Source organism: Vigna umbellata, chromosome 8, assembly GCF_029865625.1.
Source record: "Vigna umbellata cultivar VRB3 chromosome 8, Vumbellata_1.0, whole genome shotgun sequence".
Taxonomy (NCBI): Eukaryota; Viridiplantae; Streptophyta; class Magnoliopsida; order Fabales; family Fabaceae; genus Vigna; species Vigna umbellata.
This window is the reverse complement of record NC_142172.1, coordinates 42,611,838-42,634,740: the sequence shown is the minus strand read 5'-3', so window position 1 is coordinate 42,634,740 and position 22,903 is coordinate 42,611,838. Positions and strand designations below refer to the sequence as shown.

Sequence of the window (22,903 nt, the reverse complement as noted above, 5' to 3'; positions counted from 1 at the left end):
TATAAACTTAAGATATTTTTATATTAATAATATTAATTTTACTAAAATTAATAATTTAAATATAACACTACTTCTACTTGTATTATTACTGATCTAGATTATTCAAAATAATATTTTTTTTCTTTAAAAAATGAAAAAAAAAATCATATCAAAATTATATTTCGAGTCGAATCTTCAACTGTTTCATGGCCACTACCCTATCACATGAATCATTTGATTTCCCGATAGCTTAATTTTGACCTTAACAAAAATCATATCTGTTCTAATAAATATTTTTGTCATCGTATTGGTTTGGAAAAAATTGTTTTCCATTAGGTCTTTTTAGGGAAAAAAAATCCTACATCATGAAGAGTCCTGCACCTAATTCCTACCAATTTAAAGCCTGTTTGATTCTGTTTTCGTGGGACAAATAAGCACCTAAAGTACGTCGAAATTTGATACATTTCAAATAGATTCTCCTTTTTTATGAGTATAAGAGGATAGTTTATTCTAACTAATGGGGATACTAATCAAATTCTAAAATTTCAGAGAAAATTACATTATTACACACTTTTACAAAAACAATTTAAGCGTACTTCTTTTTCAATTGTAAAAATAACATGAACATACTTCGGGATGGCAAGCTATAATTCAATAATATGATAAATTTAAATTATTAATACTTATAAATTAAGTTCAATACTTCATTACAGTTAAATAATTTAACAAATCATAATGATAATCGTGTTAATTTATTTTATAATTGATTTGTTAAAAAGTTAGAAAATATTGTATAATTAATTATAATCTTAATATATATGTGTGTGACGGCAATCAAGATGCCAAGGCCCTTAACCAGTTCTGTTCCACCGGTTTTGCCACCAATATACACACATGATAAGTGATTAATCAAACTATTTGCTTGAATGCACCCAAAGTCCTTTTAAAAACATGTGAGGGTGAAATTTTGTATATTAAAATTTTGTTCATATAATTACATAAACCTATTACCCCACAGAAAATATCTCTAAATTTAGTGAGAGAAAGTTACTGTTACATACAGTGGTGAAAAACAATGCTGCGAAAGTCAATCAACAAGTAAAGACTAGCAATTTTACCAAAAAATACCTCGTTTACATGTCAATTCTTCAAACTCTAGGGAAGCGGAGACTTTGCAGAAGCGATTACATTCATTCTGGAAGAAATTCTGCACACTGCAGAATAGGAAACAAAAATGGAGAGTGGAAACCAATGTCCACACAATACATTGAGATATCCTTAGTTAAAGATCACAACTTTAGGATCTTTCTTCTTTGCTGTTACATTGACATCCTTTGAATTTGCTGACTTGTTATTATCGCCACTGCGTACGTCATCTATCATGAAGTCATCCTCAATATCATCACCGCTAATAAATTTGGTAACCTGGCCCCTGGGACTCTCTTCAATTCTCTTTGCTGAAAGAAGGAATAGTCATCAGCATATTTTAGAGCACCATTCTTCCATGTAAATGTGTAGCAATCAAATACAACACAATAAATTATAACTGAATGTTACACCTTCAAGTATGATCACTTCAAAAATTAGAGATCATTTATATTTCTATGGTGGAATTTTTTTTTTCTTAAGAATATACTTCGACCCACCGCCAGACATTAAATAGTCACAAATATTAGTCCATTTGTTATGAAAATGTCTACTCATGGAGTGAAGCTCAAACAAGGATTGCTAAAAAGGCAGTGCTCACTTCTCATAAGACCACTGCACAGTTGAATTAGATAAAATAATTGAAGATCAGCATCCAATAAAATGAAAAAGGTAGGATTGTCCAGTGTCCTCATGGCAATAAAAATTCAAGCCTATTATCACAACTGACAATATTTCCCCTAATATCACACACAATAAATTAGCATTTCTGATGTGCAATCAAGATAAGCTGTACAATCTACCAGCAACAAATTTATATAACGACAAAGTCAGGTATGAAGAACAGATTTTCAAAATCTATTTTAGGACAAGAATAATGTTGGAGAAGCAGCTGTGCATTGAAACTGTTCTAATTTATCCTAATGTGACACAGAAACAAAATATAGTGCACTTTCACTACTTGTTATTAGTTAACATTACAGTAAAAAACTACTACACTCGTATCGAATTTAACTGCATAATAGCATCAAAACAGCTCTAGTATTAGCCTTTTCTAGATAAGTAAATAAATGAAAATGGATTCCGAGCAGATTAAACAAAAATAAAGCACTTGATATGAAAACCAGAAATATAATAGTAGAAAATTCATTAAAGCTTCTTCCCAAAAAACTTACATCTACCACCAGGGCCATTAGCAGCAACAGATCCTTGCCATCTTTTGTCAGGACAATCTTTTGCCAAATGTGTCACACCACCACAAATTTTACAGCAACCACCCTAGTATAAATAAATAATTGCAACATATTAGAAAAACCGTACAGGAGACAAGTTTTGTTGATTCAAATAATATTGCTATATATCTCTTAAAGGTGTAATGTTAAAGGAAATAGCAATACCTTTGGATAAATGCCATGAGTATTTTGTGGACAGTTTCTACTCAAGTGTCCCTGCTGATTACAGACAAAGCACTCGGCAAACTTTGTCCCTCCTGCATCACCAATGCAACGATGTACATTATATCATGACAAAAGAAATTAAAGAACCCATAAATAAGCACACCATCCAAATGAAAATTGAGAAGATAAGGCTTTATCAAAGGCAACAATAAACTTCATACAATTAGGGGACATATTTACAGGCAAAAATATAATAGAGAAGCCAGTCATCACCCAATAGTAAAAATACCCTAATAAGATAGCATAAAAACAAATCAAACACACAAAAAAAGTATGGTTTGATACAGTTTACAAAAGAAGGAAAAAAGAAGGTACTAAGTACAGTTGTAATTACATAATGTAACAGACTATTATAAATAGTCTTGTTAGGAGGTGAGCAGAGAGCTTATTTTGGGGCTATTGGAGGATCTCGAAAGACCTTTGTTTCTGTTATACTTTGTTGTTGTGTTCCTACCACATTCGTAGGACAGTTCTATTCCTAATAAAACATTCAAGAAATTGTCTTGGTATTTTATGTAATTCTGGGTGTTCTATCATATAGATCATGAGAAAACAATGATGTGAGCTGTTTGCTTTTCCTGTGTTAGGAGAAAACAAACAATAATATTACTGGAGTTTTAGAACTAACATTGACTAAGGAGCACTGAAGCACTATAATTTTTTATACTTAACTAAAGCAAAATCGCACAATTTGCCACAAAACTTCATGTGATTCATTCACAACAAAGGAGCTAATTAACCAGCTTCAAAAATATACAGTTACATACTAAGCAAAAAAATCACAAAGTCTTCGTATAAGTTATGGCCATAAAACCAGCTTTAATGTAAAGAGTTGATTTTAATGGCTTGCTTAGTTTGAGAAAACATTTTCTGTTGTGGTCTCCTGCTTTGACAAATAATTACAAAAAGTAACAAATTATTTCATTTTCTTGTTTTTACAACAAAGTCTAGTTTTTACTATTTCCTAATATTTGATAAAAGAAAAGAAAAATAAAATAAAACGAAATTTTGTAATTTTTTGTGAAAATAAGAAATTTAAACAGAAGACATTTTTTTAAACCAAATAGGTACTAAGTGAAATCCTATTATTAAGGAGAGAAAACATTAAGAGAAATACATATTTTATATTTTATATTTTATATTTTATATTATACAAATCTTTTTCGAAAATTAAAATGAGCATTTCGCAGAAAATTTTCAGTAGATTTATAAACACATTCCCAACTTAATTCTTTACAAAAAAACATGTGACTACCGAAAACATACTTTAAAATCCCATATCAAACTTAACCTTTTGAGACCATTAAATAAGTCATAATCCTGAAAGCTCGGGCAAAGTACATACATGAATGATCATATCCACATCACACTTGCCTAGAAGAAATGGCTAAAAGTTCCTGGACATAGAGCTTTCGTTGAAAATACTTTATATTTTAAAACCAATCAAGCTTTCTGATAGAATATGTAATGTATTTGACTGTTTGTAGACAATTGTTAGATAGTTTGGAAAAATAAAACATAGAAGTTAGTATGAAGTGGTTAGGGGTAGTTAGGAGGAGTTTAAACAGCAGTTAGGGGAAGTTTTAATTAGTAGTTAGGCAGTTTTTGTCTTTTAAGGAGGGGGGTGTTCTAGTTCTGTGGGTGGAGTGTATTTTGTTTCAGAACAGGGCTTGTCCTGTGTAGAAGGGAATTTCTTCCCTTGGAACCTGTTGGATGTTTTCTTGTATTATGTTTTTCAGAATTAGAGTGTTAAATACATTGTGCAGTAAGATTTGAGTGCTTATTTCTTTACTGAATCTGAAAATCTGGTTTCTTGTTCCCAAGAAACCTAACACTTTCTGACAAAGATAACTGTTCCATTGCATTATCAGTGTGCCCTAGATTAAACAGTAAGCAAGTGTTAATGCATATATATGCCATACCATCTATGAAACATATCTACAGATAAAATTCTAATCCTGTACGGATCTAAGGTTATTTATAAAACAACTTATCTCTTCTTGACAAGTCTCACACTTGTATAATCAAAGGCAAAGATACAATGAAATTTTATAACTTGTAGTATACACCATTATCTATCCATCCAGTTCCCATTTGGAAGAGTTTATTCAGTCTATTTGAACGCAGACAAAAGCACTGATGCAAGTAGCTTATGATATGTAGATAAGTTGTTTTCAGCTTACTTTAACAAGTTCTCTCAGATAGTTTATGAAAACAGCTTAAAATCTGTACAGAACTATAATTACAAAACTCTTATGTTTTGTGGTTCGAATCTTACAACTCAATACAATTAGGCTATCTATTGATTCATAGCATAAGATGAATTTTAAATGACTTTGTATCCTACAAAACATGAGTGAATGGGTAATACCATATCATCATTGATACAATTCAAAGATTTATGTCTTTTTAATACTTTTTCACCAGTTCTCATGAAAAAGGTTAAAAGGTGACGAGAGTCTAAATTGTTTTAAACAAAAAAAAAAAAGGAATTGAAAGAAAACTTGTGAACGTATCCTATTTAGTTATTCCTTTTTTATTTGACAATCACTTGTTCAATGAATAACTAAAAGTTTTGTTTTATCTGACTTCTGCTTGAGTTGTTTGATCTATTTCAAGTTTAAATTGTTTGCATTGAACACAATATATCAACTATACGATATATTTGAAGTAGTATTCCATTGTATACACATCATACAATTCTATACAAATGATTGACAATTGGCTACGACTCTCTATTTGATAACCTTGTAGATAACTGTTTCGTATAGATTTCAATTAAAAGCTCCAAAACTTACAATGTCCATGCTACACGTTATCAGTTATAAACCTATCACACTCATGATGAAGAAACATAAAAAGTGGATATAACAAACCTTCCTCAAGAGGGTACGGACAGAGCGAGAGAGAGTGGCCAGTTTCCCCACAGTTATAGCAATGTTTGACATCCTTGGCGGCATCTTGTACCTCGGGGCAGTTCTTAGCTCTATGACCGCGTCGACGACACCGCAAACATATCTGCAAAACCCTAACACAAACCGCGTTAATTTACGACCAGGAAGGCGTCAAAATAGGGTCAAAAAATGTAGAGAGCGAAGGAAGAGAGTGAAAGACCTTGTTTTTTTCCCATTCGGTCTTTTGGGGGCAGAGCTTGGCGATGTGGTCTTTGGCCATGCAGATGAAGCAACTATCGCCGGGCTTCATCCCGGGGACTCTAAGAGGATGCCTTTTACCGGAGCCGGATTTTGACTCGGCCCGTTTGCGCTTGAACGCGCTACTCTTCTTCTTCTTCTTGTTAGGGTCTTTGGGGGGTGTGGGCTCGACCTTCGGAAACAGTTCAGGGTTCTCTGCTTTGAATCGCTTGCGAGCCAATCGCTGCCTCTGGCTAACCATCTCTAACCTTTCTCCGCCGCTGCTGCTACGTTTCCACTCTTCAACTGTTTGTTCAGGGGAAGGGGTTTTATTTTTCCCAATTTATTTATTTATTTGCTTAGATTTGAGTTTTCTAATCAATTGTCTTTTTTTCTTTTTTTATAAAGATATAGTTTTTTTTCTCTCTTTTACCTTACTTTACGTAAATTTTGGTTGATATTTAGGATGAATGTTATTCTAATTTATGGCTTAATTTATTTTATTTTTTAAGGATTATTTTTTAGATTATTATTTTTAGGTTTACATATGATTTATGCCTATAATTTAAATTTAAATAACATACAAAAATTAACATACATTAAATATATTTATATTTAATATAAATTTTAAACGTTTGTAATTTAAATATGGTTTAATACTTATTTTGATTCTTTGTATCGGTAAGTTTATTCGAAGTGATTTTATCTTTTTTTTTCAGATGTTCACAATTATTTCATATTTTGTGAAAATTGTTCAAGTTAATCATTTATGTTTACTGTGTTAAAAAGTATAATTGTCCTTTCACCAAAACTGAATGACCTCCTATCCAGTTATTGATCTGAGGTCAATTGAGGTGTAAATTTTAAAAATAAAAATTAATGACGATTAAAGTTAAAGTTAAAAAAAATTATTATGTTAGAAGTAAACCAACATCAAAGCTTTATTTCAGAAACAGAACTCAAACAACTCCAAAATGCAAGATGACAGATTCCAAAAACTCCAGATGTGCAAGATCAAAATACAATTGCACATAATCCCAAAACATGAAATCAAAAAACAAAACCCCAATTCGAAAACCCTAACCCCTAAATCGCATTAACAATCTGTAAAGGAGAAACATGAGATAAGAAATTCTCAAATCAGAACCCTAAATCCCAAACGAATAACCCTAAAATCTCCAAACCATAAGATGAAGAAGAACCCCAACAATTGCACCACTATGCAGAGTAAACAAAACAGAAACACAGCCCAAGAAAGGAAACTCAATGTTGCAATATCAGAATCCCAAAAATAGAACCAAAATTTGAAGCTTGGATACTAAGTTTGTTTGAGAAAAAGAAAGTCCAAAAAATGGAAGTCAAAGAGTTTCTAAGACTCTAGTTAATGTAAAGGGTAATTGACCTCAATATCATTCAGTTTTGGCTAAAGACAATTGGCTAAGGACAATTACACCCTTAAGCAAAAATGACAAACTTAAACTGTTTTTATAAAAATATAGAACAACTATGAATATTTGGAAATATGTAGGAGCATTTTAAACAATTCTATTAAGGGACCAAAATTAATATTTCTTTTACTAATATATCACTTCTCTTTAAAAAAATCAAACAAAATTCACTTTTTAGATATCATGTATATGTATTTATTCTATTATAAAAAATGAATAATTAAATACATATATTAATTATCGTGGATATCCATTTAATATGTGATTTTATCTCAAATATCCATGTGTATGGATAATTTTTCATTTAAATAAATCTTGGTATTCTTTTTAGTGTAATACATTTTAATGCTTTATTGAAAAAGCACATAGGAAATTACAACTTGTATGACGACTAAACACAACACGTGATTATATAACGAAACCACAAATAAAAATAAAATAAATTTGTGAGTAAACAAGAAGCACAGATATACAAATTACAGGTTCAGAAATAACATGCTTGTATTAGGTCTGAAGCCTCAAATTCATGGATTTAAAAACTCGAAACTATTCAAAACATTTTTTTTCTTAAGTAGGAATCACATATTCGCATTTATCTCATACTGGATTCAAGTTTAAAGTCTCAACTGAAATTGTAGAAATAAAAAATAAATGAAACTATTTACAGTAATTTACGAATTACATATTCACATTTAACTTACAAAGGTTTCATGTTTAAAACCTCAAAACCACATTTTAGATTTAAAAAATTTAAAGTATTCAAAATTTTCTCTTTAGATTATATATGTATCTTTAATTTAATCATATGTGATTAAGCAGTTAAAAATCACATTAATTTAGACATATGCAAATTAAGTTGACCTTCAGTCAAGAAGATTTTTTATACAATTAAGTTGGAAATCAAGATAGATCTTCCCTCGTAATACTAGAGACATTGGAACGTTATTGGAAGGAGACAATGTTAACGAAAGACGAACTTAAACCATACATACAAAATTAATACTATCTTTAACATAAATTTTTAAGGAGTCTTTATCTTTATATGTTGTTTAACTTTCTAATTTTTATCAAAAATAAAACTCAAAATAACACTTACATGCTTGATGACGAGAGATATAGATCATTAAAACTTATTGTAACTTTTTGTTTTTGTGTTGGAGTTGCTAACGTTCACTTTACAAATTTGTTCTTAAACTTATTTTCTCTTTTGTCTTATTTGTTTTGTTGTCATGAGTAGTTTATAATTGTTATAATCTTTAGTGAGGTGGGCACCTCGTTATCATCTCAGTGGGTTATGTTTTAGTGAGATCTCAATTTTATTTTATAGAGATAAAATGAGGTTTATTTATTTATTATACATGTGACGTTATAATGTTTTAGTTGTAAGTACTTACGAAATTCTATACTAAAATATTCAAATTTTGTTTTCCAAATACAATAACTCGTGATTTTTGTATTGAAAATATTTCACAAAGCTAAAAATCATGAAGTTATTATCACTTATTCTCTGTCTAAGATTCCATTATTCAAATGCTAAAAATCACCAAGTTACGATCACTCATTTCCTATTTAAGATTCCATTATTCAAATACCAACAAGTTTAAGAAATACGTTTCCTTTTATTATCCAAAACGTGTTTTCTTGGTATTCTATCAAGTAAAATATAATATCGTATTTTACGAAGCAATGGTATAAAATTCTCTTAATACAAGTCTATAAATATCAACAAAGATAAATTTTATATCGTAAAAACCAAAACACCATCACAAAAAATGTCATAAATCAAAAAGATTAAGAATTATTCGAGAACAGACAAACCTTAATCTCAAGTTAAAGTTAAATAAACAAGAGATACAATATTTTGATCAAATGAATTAATTTATTTTTGAAAAGTATATTTACATTTAAAGGTATAGACAAACAACAAATACATTAAGTCCTAATAACATTATATTTAATATAATATCTCAACGTAGTCCAAGTTGTTCATAGACAGCTTCAACACAATATTGGATTTAGAAACCAAGATACAAAGCCATATTTCATATAATGAAAACTTATGTTAGTAGTTTGCTTGTTATTAAAGCATGAGTGCTCATAGAAAATATCCATAATAAGTTATTATGTCACTTGTTGATGAGAAAGTGCAACTAGATTCTGAAATCAGTGTCTCATCAGTCCTTTGCCTTTGCCTTTGCCTTTGCTTACAGATGTATGTGGCAAAGATAACTACAGAAAAAAATTATAACAAGGAAGACTCAATGAAGCAATTTAGAAGCATAATAAAGTCATTGAACCACTCCAACTTGGTCTTACAATGATTACTTTATAGTTGAGCATTGGATCCATTTAAAAAGTATGAAAAAGTTGGTGACTTTGTGATGAAGGGTTTTGTGATTACTACCTCTGCTCTCACTTAATGTTTCCTTTGCTTCTATTCTTATAAATCCATGGATAAAGGACCCTACATGCTTTTCTCAATGGCTCCACTTTCAATCTTTGGCTAGAGTGAAAGAAACGTTTGTACACCCTGCTGGAACTTCGACTATACTAACTGCCATTTTCATTATAGCTAGAATAAAAGGACAACCTTATAAAGCATGTAAATCTAAAATATGGTCCATGTTCCGTCTCTTCTGATATGTGAGATGCTAATCAAAATTTTTAGTACAGTGATACACAACCAGACATCAAAGTACATTTTGGTTGAAAGAATGCATCAATATTATTATTTCTCGATCCTAAACAGAGTGGCACTTCTCATGGCAAAATCTTCCTTTGTTCTTTTCTAAATTAAAATCACTTATTCTTCCTCATTCCTTCCATAAATATCTCAGACAGATCATCTTCTTCATCATGCTGGAAATTTAATTCACTTTTTAATAAATATGAAAAAATTGAATTTATCTTAAAGTTTTATATTAGAAGTGATACCAACTATTTACATTGGAAGGAAGAATACTAATATAAAAATAGCTCATACTTAAAAAACACAAAAATTAAATACGAGTTTAAATATCACATTTGATAGAAATAAAAAAATGTGAAGTATTTTAGTGTTTTGGGTTACAAAAGGTGTGAGTCTTGTGTTTCTCAGTTGACTCAAGCACTTATAACAATAATAAAGGTCATAATAAAACTATCTTTTAAGATGCTGTTATCTTGTAATAAATTTAAGTTTTATCTTTAATTCTTTAGCAGTTAAACATAACTAATTAATTATTAAGTCAAACCCCTTCCTAATTAACCTGAAACAAGTCAGGTTTACGTTTGACAGAAATAAGAATTTTGAAACCAACCATTGATTTTTTAATATTAATTTCAGAAGAAGTTTTCGTGATAGACAGCTGATAAAACTATAATTGATTGATACAATTAGATACAGGAAATACAAACTTGGGAATTAAGTACAATTTTTTCTTGAATGTGGTAATTTATATTTATAGATAATACAAAGCATCTTGAAAGCGAAAAAGATTATTTGCTTCATGACAAAGCAAGCAATTTAAAAACGACAAAAAGAAAAAAAAGTTACTGTTATAGATAAACCAGTGAAGCCTGGAAGGTGAAGAAGCACTCACACGGCAGATAGACGATACAAATTAGATGTGAATCTATGTTTTATATTTCAATTGAAGCCACTTTAAATATTTTTATTTAAATTGAGAATAAATGTTTACCTGACCTAGACAGAATTGAAAGAAAGAGGAGCAACTCACATGAACCAGCCCGCAATCACGTGCCACTCTGGCTCAAAGCCGAAAAACCCAAAACAGTACCCCACTTGCTCCCACATGCACACTGCGCGTTATATCACGCGCAAACCAAGAGCGTAACGCTTCTGTTTAAAACCTCACTGTCTCGAATCGAAGCGTGTCAGAGCAGGCACACTCCTCCACGCATTAACGGCCGGAAGAGCATCACAGAATCAAAAATTCGCCACGTGGCCGGATGGAAATGAATCAAACGCCATCGGACGGTGATAAATACAAAGAACAAATAAGCCTCACCACGGAGGAACCTTTGTTCAGAAGATTCAAAATTTTCTGTCCGCTTTTCAAATTTTAAATTCCCCCTTAAATCCAACGGCCTCGTCAATTCTCCCGTTAACTTCTCAGGCCCACTTAACGGCGTTACGGATCTGTCCTATAAAAGGCTCTTCGTCTTCTTCTCCATCACAGAGAAGGGTTCACGTTCACTACTTTCTGCGCTTCACTTCTCTATTTCTCCTCGTTGGTGTTTTCTTGAACTCGTGTTTTCAGCGAAGATGCGTGAGATTCTTCATATCCAGGGTGGCCAATGCGGGAACCAGATCGGAGCGAAGTTCTGGGAGGTGGTGTGCGCGGAGCACGGGATTGATTCGACGGGAAGGTACCAGGGGAACAATGAGTTGCAACTGGAGCGAGTGAACGTGTACTACAATGAGGCGAGTTGCGGGAGATTTGTCCCAAGGGCGGTGCTCATGGATCTGGAGCCAGGGACCATGGACAGCGTCAGATCTGGACCCTACGGCCAGATTTTCCGCCCGGATAACTTCGTCTTCGGACAGTCCGGCGCCGGAAACAACTGGGCCAAGGGTCACTATACTGAGGGGGCTGAGTTAATTGACTCCGTTCTTGATGTTGTTAGGAAGGAGGCGGAAAACTGTGACTGCCTTCAAGGTATTCTTACTCAAACTTCTTTTAGGGTTTTGTGTAGTTGAAACTATTCTCATGTTTTGTTGTTGATTTCTTGATTCGTGTTTGTCTGAGTGCTGTTGTATGCTTCGGAGTTAAAATCGGTGGTTTCTGATTTCAAACTGAGGAGTGAAGCTACTGTGTATGTTGAACGAATCTTGATCTGATAACTCGTTTTTGTTTTGATGATTTGTAAGTATAATAAACCTTAGCTTAATTGACTGCCCGTATTGTTGGAGATATTGACAGCGTTTTGTTTCCTCTGTTTCATATATTTTGAAAGTAAAGTTAGTGTAAATTGTGACCTGTGGATGTTGTTCTCTGTATAGTTCATTTAGCTGTTTGTTATTATTTGTTGTTAAGTAATGCCTAGGCTATTGTAAGTTGAGAATTAAGCTATTTTTTGGAAGTATTTTTCTTGCGCAGAATTTGTCGATTGTCAATTTTTCGGTGATTATGTTGCTAAGTGTATGTTGCGTGTATTTTCAGGATTTCAGGTTTGCCACTCTCTCGGTGGTGGAACTGGTTCTGGAATGGGAACACTTTTGATCTCGAAGATCAGGGAAGAGTACCCTGATCGAATGATGCTCACATTTTCGGTGTTCCCATCCCCTAAGGTTTCTGACACTGTTGTTGAGCCATACAATGCAACTCTATCAGTACACCAACTCGTTGAGAATGCAGACGAATGCATGGTTTTGGACAACGAAGCTCTCTATGACATCTGCTTCCGTACCCTTAAGCTCACCACTCCAAGCTGTGAGTTGATTTCATATTCTATTTGCTGTGGTTATTTTGTGTTGTGTTACATAAAGATTATCGCAGTTCTCTGATTTTTATGATTGACATTTTGTATTCGTCATTGTTTCGTAACAGTTGGAGATCTGAATCACCTAATTTCTGCCACCATGAGTGGTGTAACGTGTTGTCTTCGATTCCCTGGTCAACTCAACTCAGATCTTCGCAAACTCGCCGTGAATCTCATTCCCTTTCCTCGTCTGCACTTCTTCATGGTAGGGTTTGCCCCTCTCACTTCCCGTGGATCCCAACAGTACAGGGCTCTCACCGTACCCGAATTGACCCAACAAATGTGGGATGCCAAGAACATGATGTGTGCAGCTGATCCTCGCCATGGTCGTTACTTGACAGCTTCTGCAATGTTCCGTGGTAAGATGAGCACCAAGGAGGTCGACGAGCAAATGATTAATGTCCAGAACAAGAACTCATCCTACTTTGTGGAATGGATCCCCAACAATGTGAAGTCTACTGTTTGTGATATCCCCCCAACTGGGCTCAAGATGGCATCAACCTTTATTGGGAATTCTACATCTATCCAGGAAATGTTCAGGAGGGTGAGTGAGCAATTCACGGCTATGTTCCGCAGAAAGGCTTTCTTGCACTGGTACACCGGCGAGGGTATGGATGAAATGGAGTTTACTGAGGCTGAGAGCAACATGAATGACCTTGTCTCGGAGTACCAGCAATACCAAGATGCAACTGCGGATGATGATGGTTATGAATATGAAGACGAAGAGGATATTCAGGAAGAGGACGAATCTTGAGTAGTGGCTGTTGGAGGGGTGTTCTTGTTTGTGTTTGTTGTGATATTGTGTCGATGTTATGATTTTATCCCTTTGTCCTGAATACCTTTTTCGGGGTTTTGGCTTGTTTTGGGGGCGCTCGCTTCTTTGTGGTTATGGTAGTTTAGGAATTTTATGTCTGCATGTTTTCTCATTATTAACATTGATCCCCCTTTAATTTCTGGAAGATTGAAACTTAGATGATATATATTCTTCAAATATTTGGATATTGCTCTTGCTCTTCTGCTAATGTTTCACTTGTCAATGTTTCACTTGTCAAGTTGTGTGAAGGGTGAAACATTGCGTTGGTTGTTTTATGATGTCTGATTATCCAAGTTACTTAGCAAACATAATTTAAGAACGTTGTGTTAATTCAGAGTTATGATAACTCCAGAAGTTTGTAATTTATCAAACAATTCACTTATAATATTGAATAGTATCTGTATATATTAACAATTTGTTGACAATAGCGTTTGAATTATTTTTTAAAAAATATTTGACACGAATCAAGTCATTACGCTGTCAAAAGAAAAAGGTTTTAGAAACATATTTTTCATTAAAGATATTTTTTATGTACAAGAAAGCCAAATGTGCAGGAGTTGTGTGTGATGGTTGAAGAAATGAAACAAGGTCAGAGTCGAATGATGAAAACTAAGAAAAACGTATTTATGTAAAAGTAGTATTTAGACAGGACAGTATGTTTTAAGACGTTGTTGGAAAATTATGTTGATGATAAATTCAAATTTTTTCATTTAGTTATGTTTTTTAAATATTTTTTATTTAGTAGTTTATAATCGTAGAAAAAGATTAAAAAAATTAAATATTTTTTTTCTCTTTTTTCTACTTAGTCCCACTGCCGTCCTCAAACTTATATTTTATTTCGATTTATTTCCCTTTCATTTAATCCATTATTTTTTAGTTATAAATTGTATTCAAGCTAGGCAACCTAGATGATTAAGTAATATACAATAGTAAATATTAAATTTTATATACAAATTATGATAAACAAATATGGTTAACATATAAATCAGTTTTAAAACTTTATAATAATTTATTTATATTTTATAACATATTTATTAACTAATTTAAGTTAGTTTCATCATTAACAAAATGTGTTTCCTAAGATAACTTAAAATAACATAAAAATAATAACTTATAAAATATAACCTATTATAAATAGTTTGTAAGTTATTTAATTTATTATTATTATTATTATTATTATTATTATTATTTTATACCTATTACTTTTTATAGTTACTTTAAAAATATAATTAAAAATATTAAATATTTATTTTAATTGTTACATTATTTATAACATTTATTCGTTTACTTTTGAAATAGTTATATGGTTTAAATTAAAAAAGGTAAGTAACTGATATTTTATTAGCTGGAAAAAATATATAATAAAAATTACAATACAAACTTAATGTAATATTAACTTAAAATAAAAATTGAATTTAATTTATAATTAGTAGTTCAAATAATTTAAATAAAATTACTTGTCACGAAATAAAATATATAAAAACAAAAATATTTAAAAAGAAATAGAAACACTAAACTTTTTAATAATAAGTAAATTAATATTTAAAATATCTAAAATTACAATTATACAATGATATAATTTTATTTTAAGAAAGTACTATTTTACTTATGCAATAAAAATTATATACTTATATCATTTTTCGTTTATGATCTAGTTTGTAAATTAAATTTATCAAAAACTTCTAATTTAACAAATTAATTTATTGGTTCAAAACTTACAATTTAAAAGTTGTTAGATATTAATTAGTTTGTCAACTACATAAATATTACTAGCTACCAAATAACTTTTAAGCTATCTTATATCAAACATTTGTTTTTATATTTATTTGATTTCAACTATGTTTTTATGTAGTATAACAATTATTCTTGAAGTTAATTGATATTAAATTAAAATTTGTAAAAAGTAAATTTATATTTTGGTTGGATAAATAATATAAAGAATATATTTTTTTAAAAAAGGATTTGAAATATTTGTATTACCAAATATTGGTTGAATAATAAATTGAGTTTTTAAAAATTTATTAAAATAATTCTAATGATTAAAGTTAGATAATTTTAAAATTTATTTAAAAAACAAGAAGTTCACTTTGATTAAAAACCGGTATATTACTCAAATTTAATATAGAATTTACCTAATTTTCGTTAACTAATTTTTAACTGCAATTTTATTCCGTAAACACAGTATTTTGTCCATGGCTTAATACCTGATTTAGTCGCTTGTACATACAAACTTTGGCAGAGAGAAAAAAAGTAAATAAATTTAATTTGTAAAAAGTTCTGTGTAATTTTTCTAATTTTAATTCGTTTACTCTTTTATTTTTTTCTTCATAAAAGATTCTATAAAAAAAGTTTATAAATAATAATATTAAAAAAATAATAATGACAAATCACCTTTTTTATCTTGACTTATATATATATATATATATATATATATATATATATATTTTTTTTTTTTTAAAATTGTTTAGGTTTATCTCTTAAAATAATTTTTACCCTCCTAATTAAAATTTAATTAATTTATTAACAATTAAAGGAATCTAGTATCAAAATATAAATCTTTATTCATAAACCTAAAATATATTTTACATGTAATAGATATTTTTATAGAATTTAATTATAATAAAATGTATATGAGAAACATTTATTTATAATTATAATTATATTATATTTGTATATTTCATATATTTATTCGTTAAACCCTAACTCTTGAGATTGTGTGCGCGATTTGTTGCTTTGTTCCGTCAGCTCCCCCAACACAACCGCAGCAGCTGCAACAATGGTGAAGCACTACAGACCCCCGGTGAGTAGTGCTTGGCGCTTTTCGCCTTCTCTTTTTGTTTGCACCTTCATCAAATGCGTTCTTTTTCCTTTTATGTAAACTTTTTCTAGTTTGCTTCCGGTTTAGTAATTTGATTCATGACTTGTTTTTGTCTTCTTTTTCGGTGGTCTCGACCTAGTGATTGTTGGTTTTGGTAATTTGATTCATGGCTTGTGTTTTTGTCTTCTTTTTCGGTGGTCTCGATGTAGTGATTGTTGGTTGGGTGTGAGTGATTTGTGTAAAAAAGTAATTTTTTTCTGGTTAAGAGGGACCTTTGTTTCATGGTGTAATATAAGGAATTGTATTTCTACAAATGAGTGGTAATATATAGTTTCTGTACAGAATAACTTTCATTCCCTGAAAAATATAATATATGTACCATTTTTCCATAAGAATAAGAAGAGAAGCATGAACATTTGATATTTTCAGTAGTCAACAATTCATGAAAATGTTATTCAAAACCTAACTCAAGGATGTGATATTCCCAAGTTTTCTTCCCCGCGAATCCTTTCAGATACCTTGAAATTAACATCCTTGTTATTATTTTAAGAGCTTATTGCTGTTGTTTTGTTGCAGGGGAAGAAAAAGGAAGGAAATGCTGCTAAGTTTGTCATTAGGTCACAGGCACTCAAGCAGCTTCAAATCAGTCTACCCCTTTTCAGGTACTATACAGAAAGGAAAACACGCTCATGTCTATATTAGTTTAAGGTACTATTGTTTGATCAACTTTATCCTTTAATGGTTTAGAGGAGAAGGAGGGTGCCTTTGGGATGAAAATTACACGGCTGAATCATTTATATCTTCTATCGTTACCGATCTGATATCATTGGAATTTGCATCTTTAGGGACTGAAACATTTTGCAAAAGAAGATTTGATTAAGACTTTGATTCTAATACTGGCTTTTTGTGAATTTTAGGAAACTATGTATTTTGAAAGGTGTAACTCCCCGCGAACCTAAGAAAAAGTTCAAGGGAACTCATCAGACTTATTACCATGTGAAGGATATTTCCTTCCTCCATCACGAGCCTTTGGTTGAAATACATAGAGCTATAAGAGTGCATGAGAGAAAAATAAAGAAAGCAGAGGCAAAGAAAAACCATGAACGTGCAAACAGGCTTCGGGAGAAAACACCCAAACCCAAGATAGATAGGATTATACGACAGAGGTTTGTTTGATTTTGTTAATTTCAATTTGTGTATTGTAACTGGTGATGAATGTCCTACTTAATTAATTTTTGTTTGAATTTTAGGTACCCGAGGTTTGTGGATGCACTTGGAGAATTGGATGACTGCCTTACAATGGTGCACCTTTTTGCAGCATTACCTGCGTCTGAGAGTAAAAAAATAGATGTGGAGTGTGTCCATAAATGTCGAAGGTACATACCTGGAATATTGAAAGCATGGGATTAATACGTAATGAGGAAATCGACCTGTGGATTTATTTTTCCTTTGAAAATAGGCAGTTAAAATACGAGGAATAGTATTCACTAAAGGCCATTGGTGTTTTCTTGCATTTGATGCTTATAATGTGATGTTTATCTTTTGTGTTTATTCTCATTGCTTACTGTTTTTGCAGATTGGCACATGAATGGCAAGCATTCATATCTCGGACTCATAAGATAAGAAAGACATTTGTATCTGTGAAAGGCATATACTACCAGGTACCGATTTTGGCATTTATTAATGTTCGGTAATCTTAATTGTATGTTATGGATTAATTTTGTTGTTTGTGCAGGCTGAGGTCGAGGGTCAGATGATAACATGGTTAACTCCTCATTCACTACAACAGGTTGTATCTGATGATGTTGACATCGTTACCATGCTAAACTTTCTGCAATTATACGAGGTTGGTTATATATTCTTGTTTACTTATTTCTTTTTTCTTCCAAGTTGTCGGCCTTAGTCATCCTGATTAACAGGATTAAAGGTCTGTAGATGTATATTTAATCATATAATGTTTAATTTAGATAAGTTCTGGTGTTGTGCCAGTCAGGATCATGCCCTAACCAAAATTTAATTTAGCTATCTGGACAAGCTCCTAATCCTTTATATTTATCCTTATATTTGGTATACTGGCTTTGATTAATTTCTTAATCTTATATATTGATGCAGCCTCTTCTTAGTTTTGTCAATTTTCGCCTCTATCATTCCATAAATTTGAAGTATCCGCCAATACTTGATCCTCGGCTGGAAGCTCTGGCTGCAGGTACCATTTTTCTCAACTTAAATGGAATTATGGAAATTACTTGTATCTGGTAATTACATTTCTCTTCAAATCATGCAGATCTATATGCTCTGTCAAGGTATGTCAGTTCCAATACTGGACTTTCTGTAGTGAATTCTGAAGCTTCTCAAGTTGAATCAGAGCAATTGGAGACCAAGCAAAGAGAGGCAGAGTCTGGAAATGAAACATCTGAACTAAGACTTGCACAACTTCAGCATCAACTTCCTTCTAATGAACCTGGTGCACTAATGCACCTTGTTGAGGAAACTGGTGAAGATGACGATGATCTAGATACAAAAGAATGTAAAAATCTCTTTAAAAATGTGAAATTCTTCCTAAGCAGGGAGGTAAGATCTTTTGATGGTTTTTGCACCACTATTTAAATATACATTCGGTCAATAGCTGGGAATTTGTGCTCATAGTACTACTGAATCACATTTAATTTTTTCCCCATAAAAGAAATAGTCCCAAAGAGATAGAAATTAGTGATGGTAATAATTGGGAGCATGTCTTGAGGAGTTAAATTAAGCTAATAACACATACACACACACACACACACATATATATATATATATATATTTGTGTGTGTGTGTATATATATATATGTATGTATGTATGTGTGTGTGTGTATGTCTATAACAGATAATCCATTCTCATTTTAAGAACGTAAGAACTATTGATGTGTTTTTGTCTAGAGTTAGGAATCCATATGATAAAATCATATTGAAGGTTTGTAATAACATGATCATTTAAAAAAGTCTATGCCATTTATTTTACCTTTTAATATTTGATAATCATAAAAAATCCTATGATATATATCCATTATTCTCTTTTCTTGCGAAAACCAAGTTTCTCCCTTAAGTAATCCTACACGAACACACGCATGCATATATTCACTTTTGAGTAAAACAGTTGGGGAATAATATTGCCTGATTATGTAGAAGTTTGTCATAAAATGGATATTTTTTTTTTTAGATGCTAGTGGATGATGATGGGTAAATATCGTATTTAATAGGATAGTAAGGTTGTTGGCTCAAACTGCTTCAATCCTTAAGATTGAAATATTGTTCTCAAGGTCTTTGGTTTGGTTCTTACTGGTGGACTTCCGGTGGTGGAAAGTTTTATGTTGGTACCCATTGTAAACCCTTGTTAAAGCGTTTCCTGTCTCCTAAACTTACCAAAGGAAAAGTTCTCTTAAATTAGTGGCTTTACTTTTGCAGGAAACAAAGGAGCTATTTCTCAAATACTTCGGCATATGTTATGATTTAAATTGTGAATTTGTGTGCTGTGTTGCTTCTCGGACAATTTATATAATATTTCTGCTTATTGTGATGTTGTTTAGATTGATCTCATATGATCCGTGTATATGCATATAGCACAATACATCTTATTCAACTTTGGTTCGAGATGGCTTGTTTTTTAACTTTTGGTTTGAGTTTTTGGAAGTTTCCTTGTGGTTGTTTAGTTTTGACGTTGCGTGCATTTTTTTGGTCTAATTATTCAGGTACCAAGGGAATCATTGCTTTTTGTTATTCCTGCTTTTGGGGGCATAGTTTCTTGGGAGGGAGAAGGGGCACCCTTTGGGGAATCCGATCAGAGTATCACTCATCAGGTTTGGGATTAAGCATGATATCTTTAGGTGTCCGTTTATTTTATATTTCTTGCCTTCCTCTTTTTAGGTTTGCTAAGCTACTACTTTCATATGTTTAGATTGTTGACAGGGAAGCACAAGGACATAGGTTCCTCTCAAGAGATTACGTTCAACCACAGTGGGTATTTGACTGTGTGAATGCACGGATTATTTTGCCAACTGATAATTATTTGGTGGGAAGGTAATTTCTTCTAATCCATATTTGTTTCTTATAAAACTATTATTACCCATCAGAAAACTAGTTTATGTGTCTTTATGCTTCAGTAATACAAGTTGAATAATCTATGCATCGTATTGTTTTTGGGTCCATTGTAGAACCCTTATTGGTTTGTAGTAGTGGTCTTGGTAGAAATGTGCTATTTTATCAGTTTCCGTAAATTAAGTTTGTCTGCAAGGGCTCATGATATCTTTCTGCGGAATGTCTATCTATAAGGCATTCGTTTATTAATTTTGTCTGATGAATTTGATACTGATTAAAATGTTTATTATCTAAATTTGAAAAAGATAGAAACCACATAGGCATCTTTCTAATGTGCAGGCACACTCCCTATGTTCTGCCATAAACCTCGTGCTTCATGCAAATTTTAGTGTTTTACCCTTTAGATAGATGAGTCCCAACATAATTAGGAGTGAATAGTTACATTGAAGTTTCAAAATTACTCTTCTGCTAGAAGAAATTATGGGTAGGATTGCAATTTAGCCTTTATTTATTAGGAATATAATGAAAAATGAATTTACTAGCTTGTTGGAGTGTCTGTCTGCTAGTATTATGTTTATTATTTGACTTATATTTTGCTAAAGTAGAAAATTATACTGTCGAAGATCTCATGTTTAGAGACCAGAGTTGTCCTTTGATGCATATTTCTCAGGATGATAACTCTCTGACTGATGTTCTTCCTGGGTGGGTGTCTACAAATCAGATATGGGATCATTTTAGCCAGAATTGTCCGATCAAGCTTTGATCTATCATGTTAATTCTTATTTGATGTGATGTCGGAACTTGGATAAATAATTTATTGTATTCAATGAAAGAGTGAGTTGTATTAAAACGGTAGGGCTGTTTTTTGTAGTTTTGTAAAACTAATTTTCATTTGATATATGAGCCCAAATTAATTAGTAATGAAGCCGCAAGACCATATCTGCTGGGTTTATGCAAAATATAAAATTAGTTCCACACATTAACCAAACGGAACAGTTTAGAAAATTTCACACACTTCTACAAACGTGTGTTAAATTTAAAGAAAACTATATGTATGCTAAAGAAAGCCTATTTTGTTTTTTTAACATTCATGGCTAATATGTTTCTTTTGTTAACAGGATTCCTCCACCACATTTGTCACCTTTTATTAATTATGATGAAGAAGGAGCATACATTCCAGATTATGCAAAAACCATTAAACACTTGCAAGCTGCTGCCAGAAAGGAAGTCCTTCCACTTCCGGGTGTTGGGAACGAAGATCTGGAAGATCCTCAAAATCTTCTTGTTGAAGGTATTATTGGCCGAGCGGAGGCCAACGAAGCAGCTCAAAGAAAGCAAAAGGTATGCATGTTCTGCGAAAGAAAAAGGTTGCATGGTATCATAACAATGGCATGAGTGGAGGTGGTCCTTTTTAGTTTACTGACACTGAAGTATTTCAAATTTGAATGAATGCAATGCAGATGATGATTCTGGAGCAGCAATACCACGATGATTTGAAAAAAGAACTTAAAGGTGTTACATACACTTCAGCAGGTTCTAAAGAAACTTCTGGAGCGGTGCAGACTGGAGAATCAGCTACCAATGTTGAAGAAAATCCTGGTGATGACATGGGTAAAATTATGATGTCCCGTAAAAAGAGGAAGCTCTTGGAAGCCATGCAGGTGATTTTCTTTTTCCCTCGTACATGTGAAATTTATTTCTGTTCTTATTTGCAACTATAATAATATTAATGTCTTATGTAACGTCCTGATTGCAAAGTGACATATATATTGTGTTTAAAAACTTAATCTGTAAACTTGGAAGGTCTGTCTTTTCAGTTATGTTTTCTCACCCTTTTTTTTTTATGAAAAATGTCATTCAGATATCTAATAAACGCAAGCAAGCTCAGATTGATCTCATTAAACACCGGAAAAAGAAAATAGATGAAGCTCAGAGTTAAAGGGGTTGAAGAGATGCTGCATTCTCTTCATTGTGTGTCATAGCTTCCGCTGGTTTACAAGGGTAGCTCATTTTTGTTTGCAGTATATGTAGTTGAATTCATTCTAGTCTCGTATGTTTTTGTAACTGATATCTCGGTTTTTGTAACTTAGATTATTAACAAGGTTAAGCCACCGGGACTATTTATAAAGTCTTTTAAATTGTCAAAAAGTCTTTTAACTTTAACATCAATCAAGATGTTAATTAAAAGATTTAAAATTTGCATTTCTTAAATATAGTTTGCTTTGGATTTTGGCTATTGTGCGTGGTTCCAAGTGTTGGGGCAATAAAAGAGGTTTCAAATGTTAGAATTAATATAGTAGATTGAAAAACCTCTTTTAAAATTTGAAGATGATAGAGACAATAAAACGTAGAAGTTAGATGCATATAGGAATAAAACAATGAAAAATGTCGCAAATTTTTCGTTCGAAGAACCTGAAAGTCACCCCAACAACAGTAAACTAAAAACCAAATGTAGAACATTTTTGTGAATTATGCTGGTAGTCTACACACTTTTGTCTAAATAGCTATTTAATATTAACTGTCTTGGTGAAAAATATTATTTTTTAATATTA

General features: G+C 31.8%; 3 protein-coding genes across 3 annotated transcripts; 2 read left to right on the top strand and 1 right to left on the bottom strand.

The window, feature by feature from the left end:
- Positions 1-1,058: 1,058 nt before the first annotated feature.
- On the bottom strand, positions 1,059-6,042 carry LOC124837478 (uncharacterized). Its single transcript, XM_088096197.1, has 5 exons — positions 5,697-6,042; positions 5,459-5,600; positions 2,523-2,614; positions 2,301-2,403; positions 1,059-1,436 (listed from the first exon to the last, which is right to left on the bottom strand). The coding sequence occupies exons 1-5, from the start codon at positions 5,973-5,975 to the stop codon at positions 1,258-1,260; spliced, it is 795 nt and encodes a 264-aa protein (XP_087952323.1). The 5' UTR covers positions 5,976-6,042; the 3' UTR covers positions 1,059-1,257.
- Positions 6,043-11,322: 5,280 nt separating this feature from the next.
- TUB8 (tubulin beta 8) lies at positions 11,323-13,646 on the top strand. Its single transcript, XM_047312830.2, has 3 exons — positions 11,323-11,822; positions 12,327-12,596; positions 12,714-13,646. The coding sequence occupies exons 1-3, from the start codon at positions 11,429-11,431 to the stop codon at positions 13,397-13,399; spliced, it is 1,350 nt and encodes a 449-aa protein (XP_047168786.1). The 5' UTR covers positions 11,323-11,428; the 3' UTR covers positions 13,400-13,646.
- A 2,484-nt stretch (positions 13,647-16,130) lies between these two features.
- Positions 16,131-22,587, top strand: LOC124837479 (pescadillo-like protein). The gene is made up of 13 exons (XM_047312845.2): positions 16,131-16,259; positions 16,854-16,939; positions 17,195-17,443; positions 17,528-17,653; positions 17,854-17,938; positions 18,013-18,123; positions 18,390-18,483; positions 18,562-18,848; positions 20,006-20,113; positions 20,212-20,333; positions 21,470-21,692; positions 21,812-22,012; positions 22,213-22,587. The coding sequence occupies exons 1-13, from the start codon at positions 16,236-16,238 to the stop codon at positions 22,288-22,290; spliced, it is 1,794 nt and encodes a 597-aa protein (XP_047168801.2). The 5' UTR covers positions 16,131-16,235; the 3' UTR covers positions 22,291-22,587.
- The last annotated feature ends 316 nt before the right edge of the window (positions 22,588-22,903 follow it).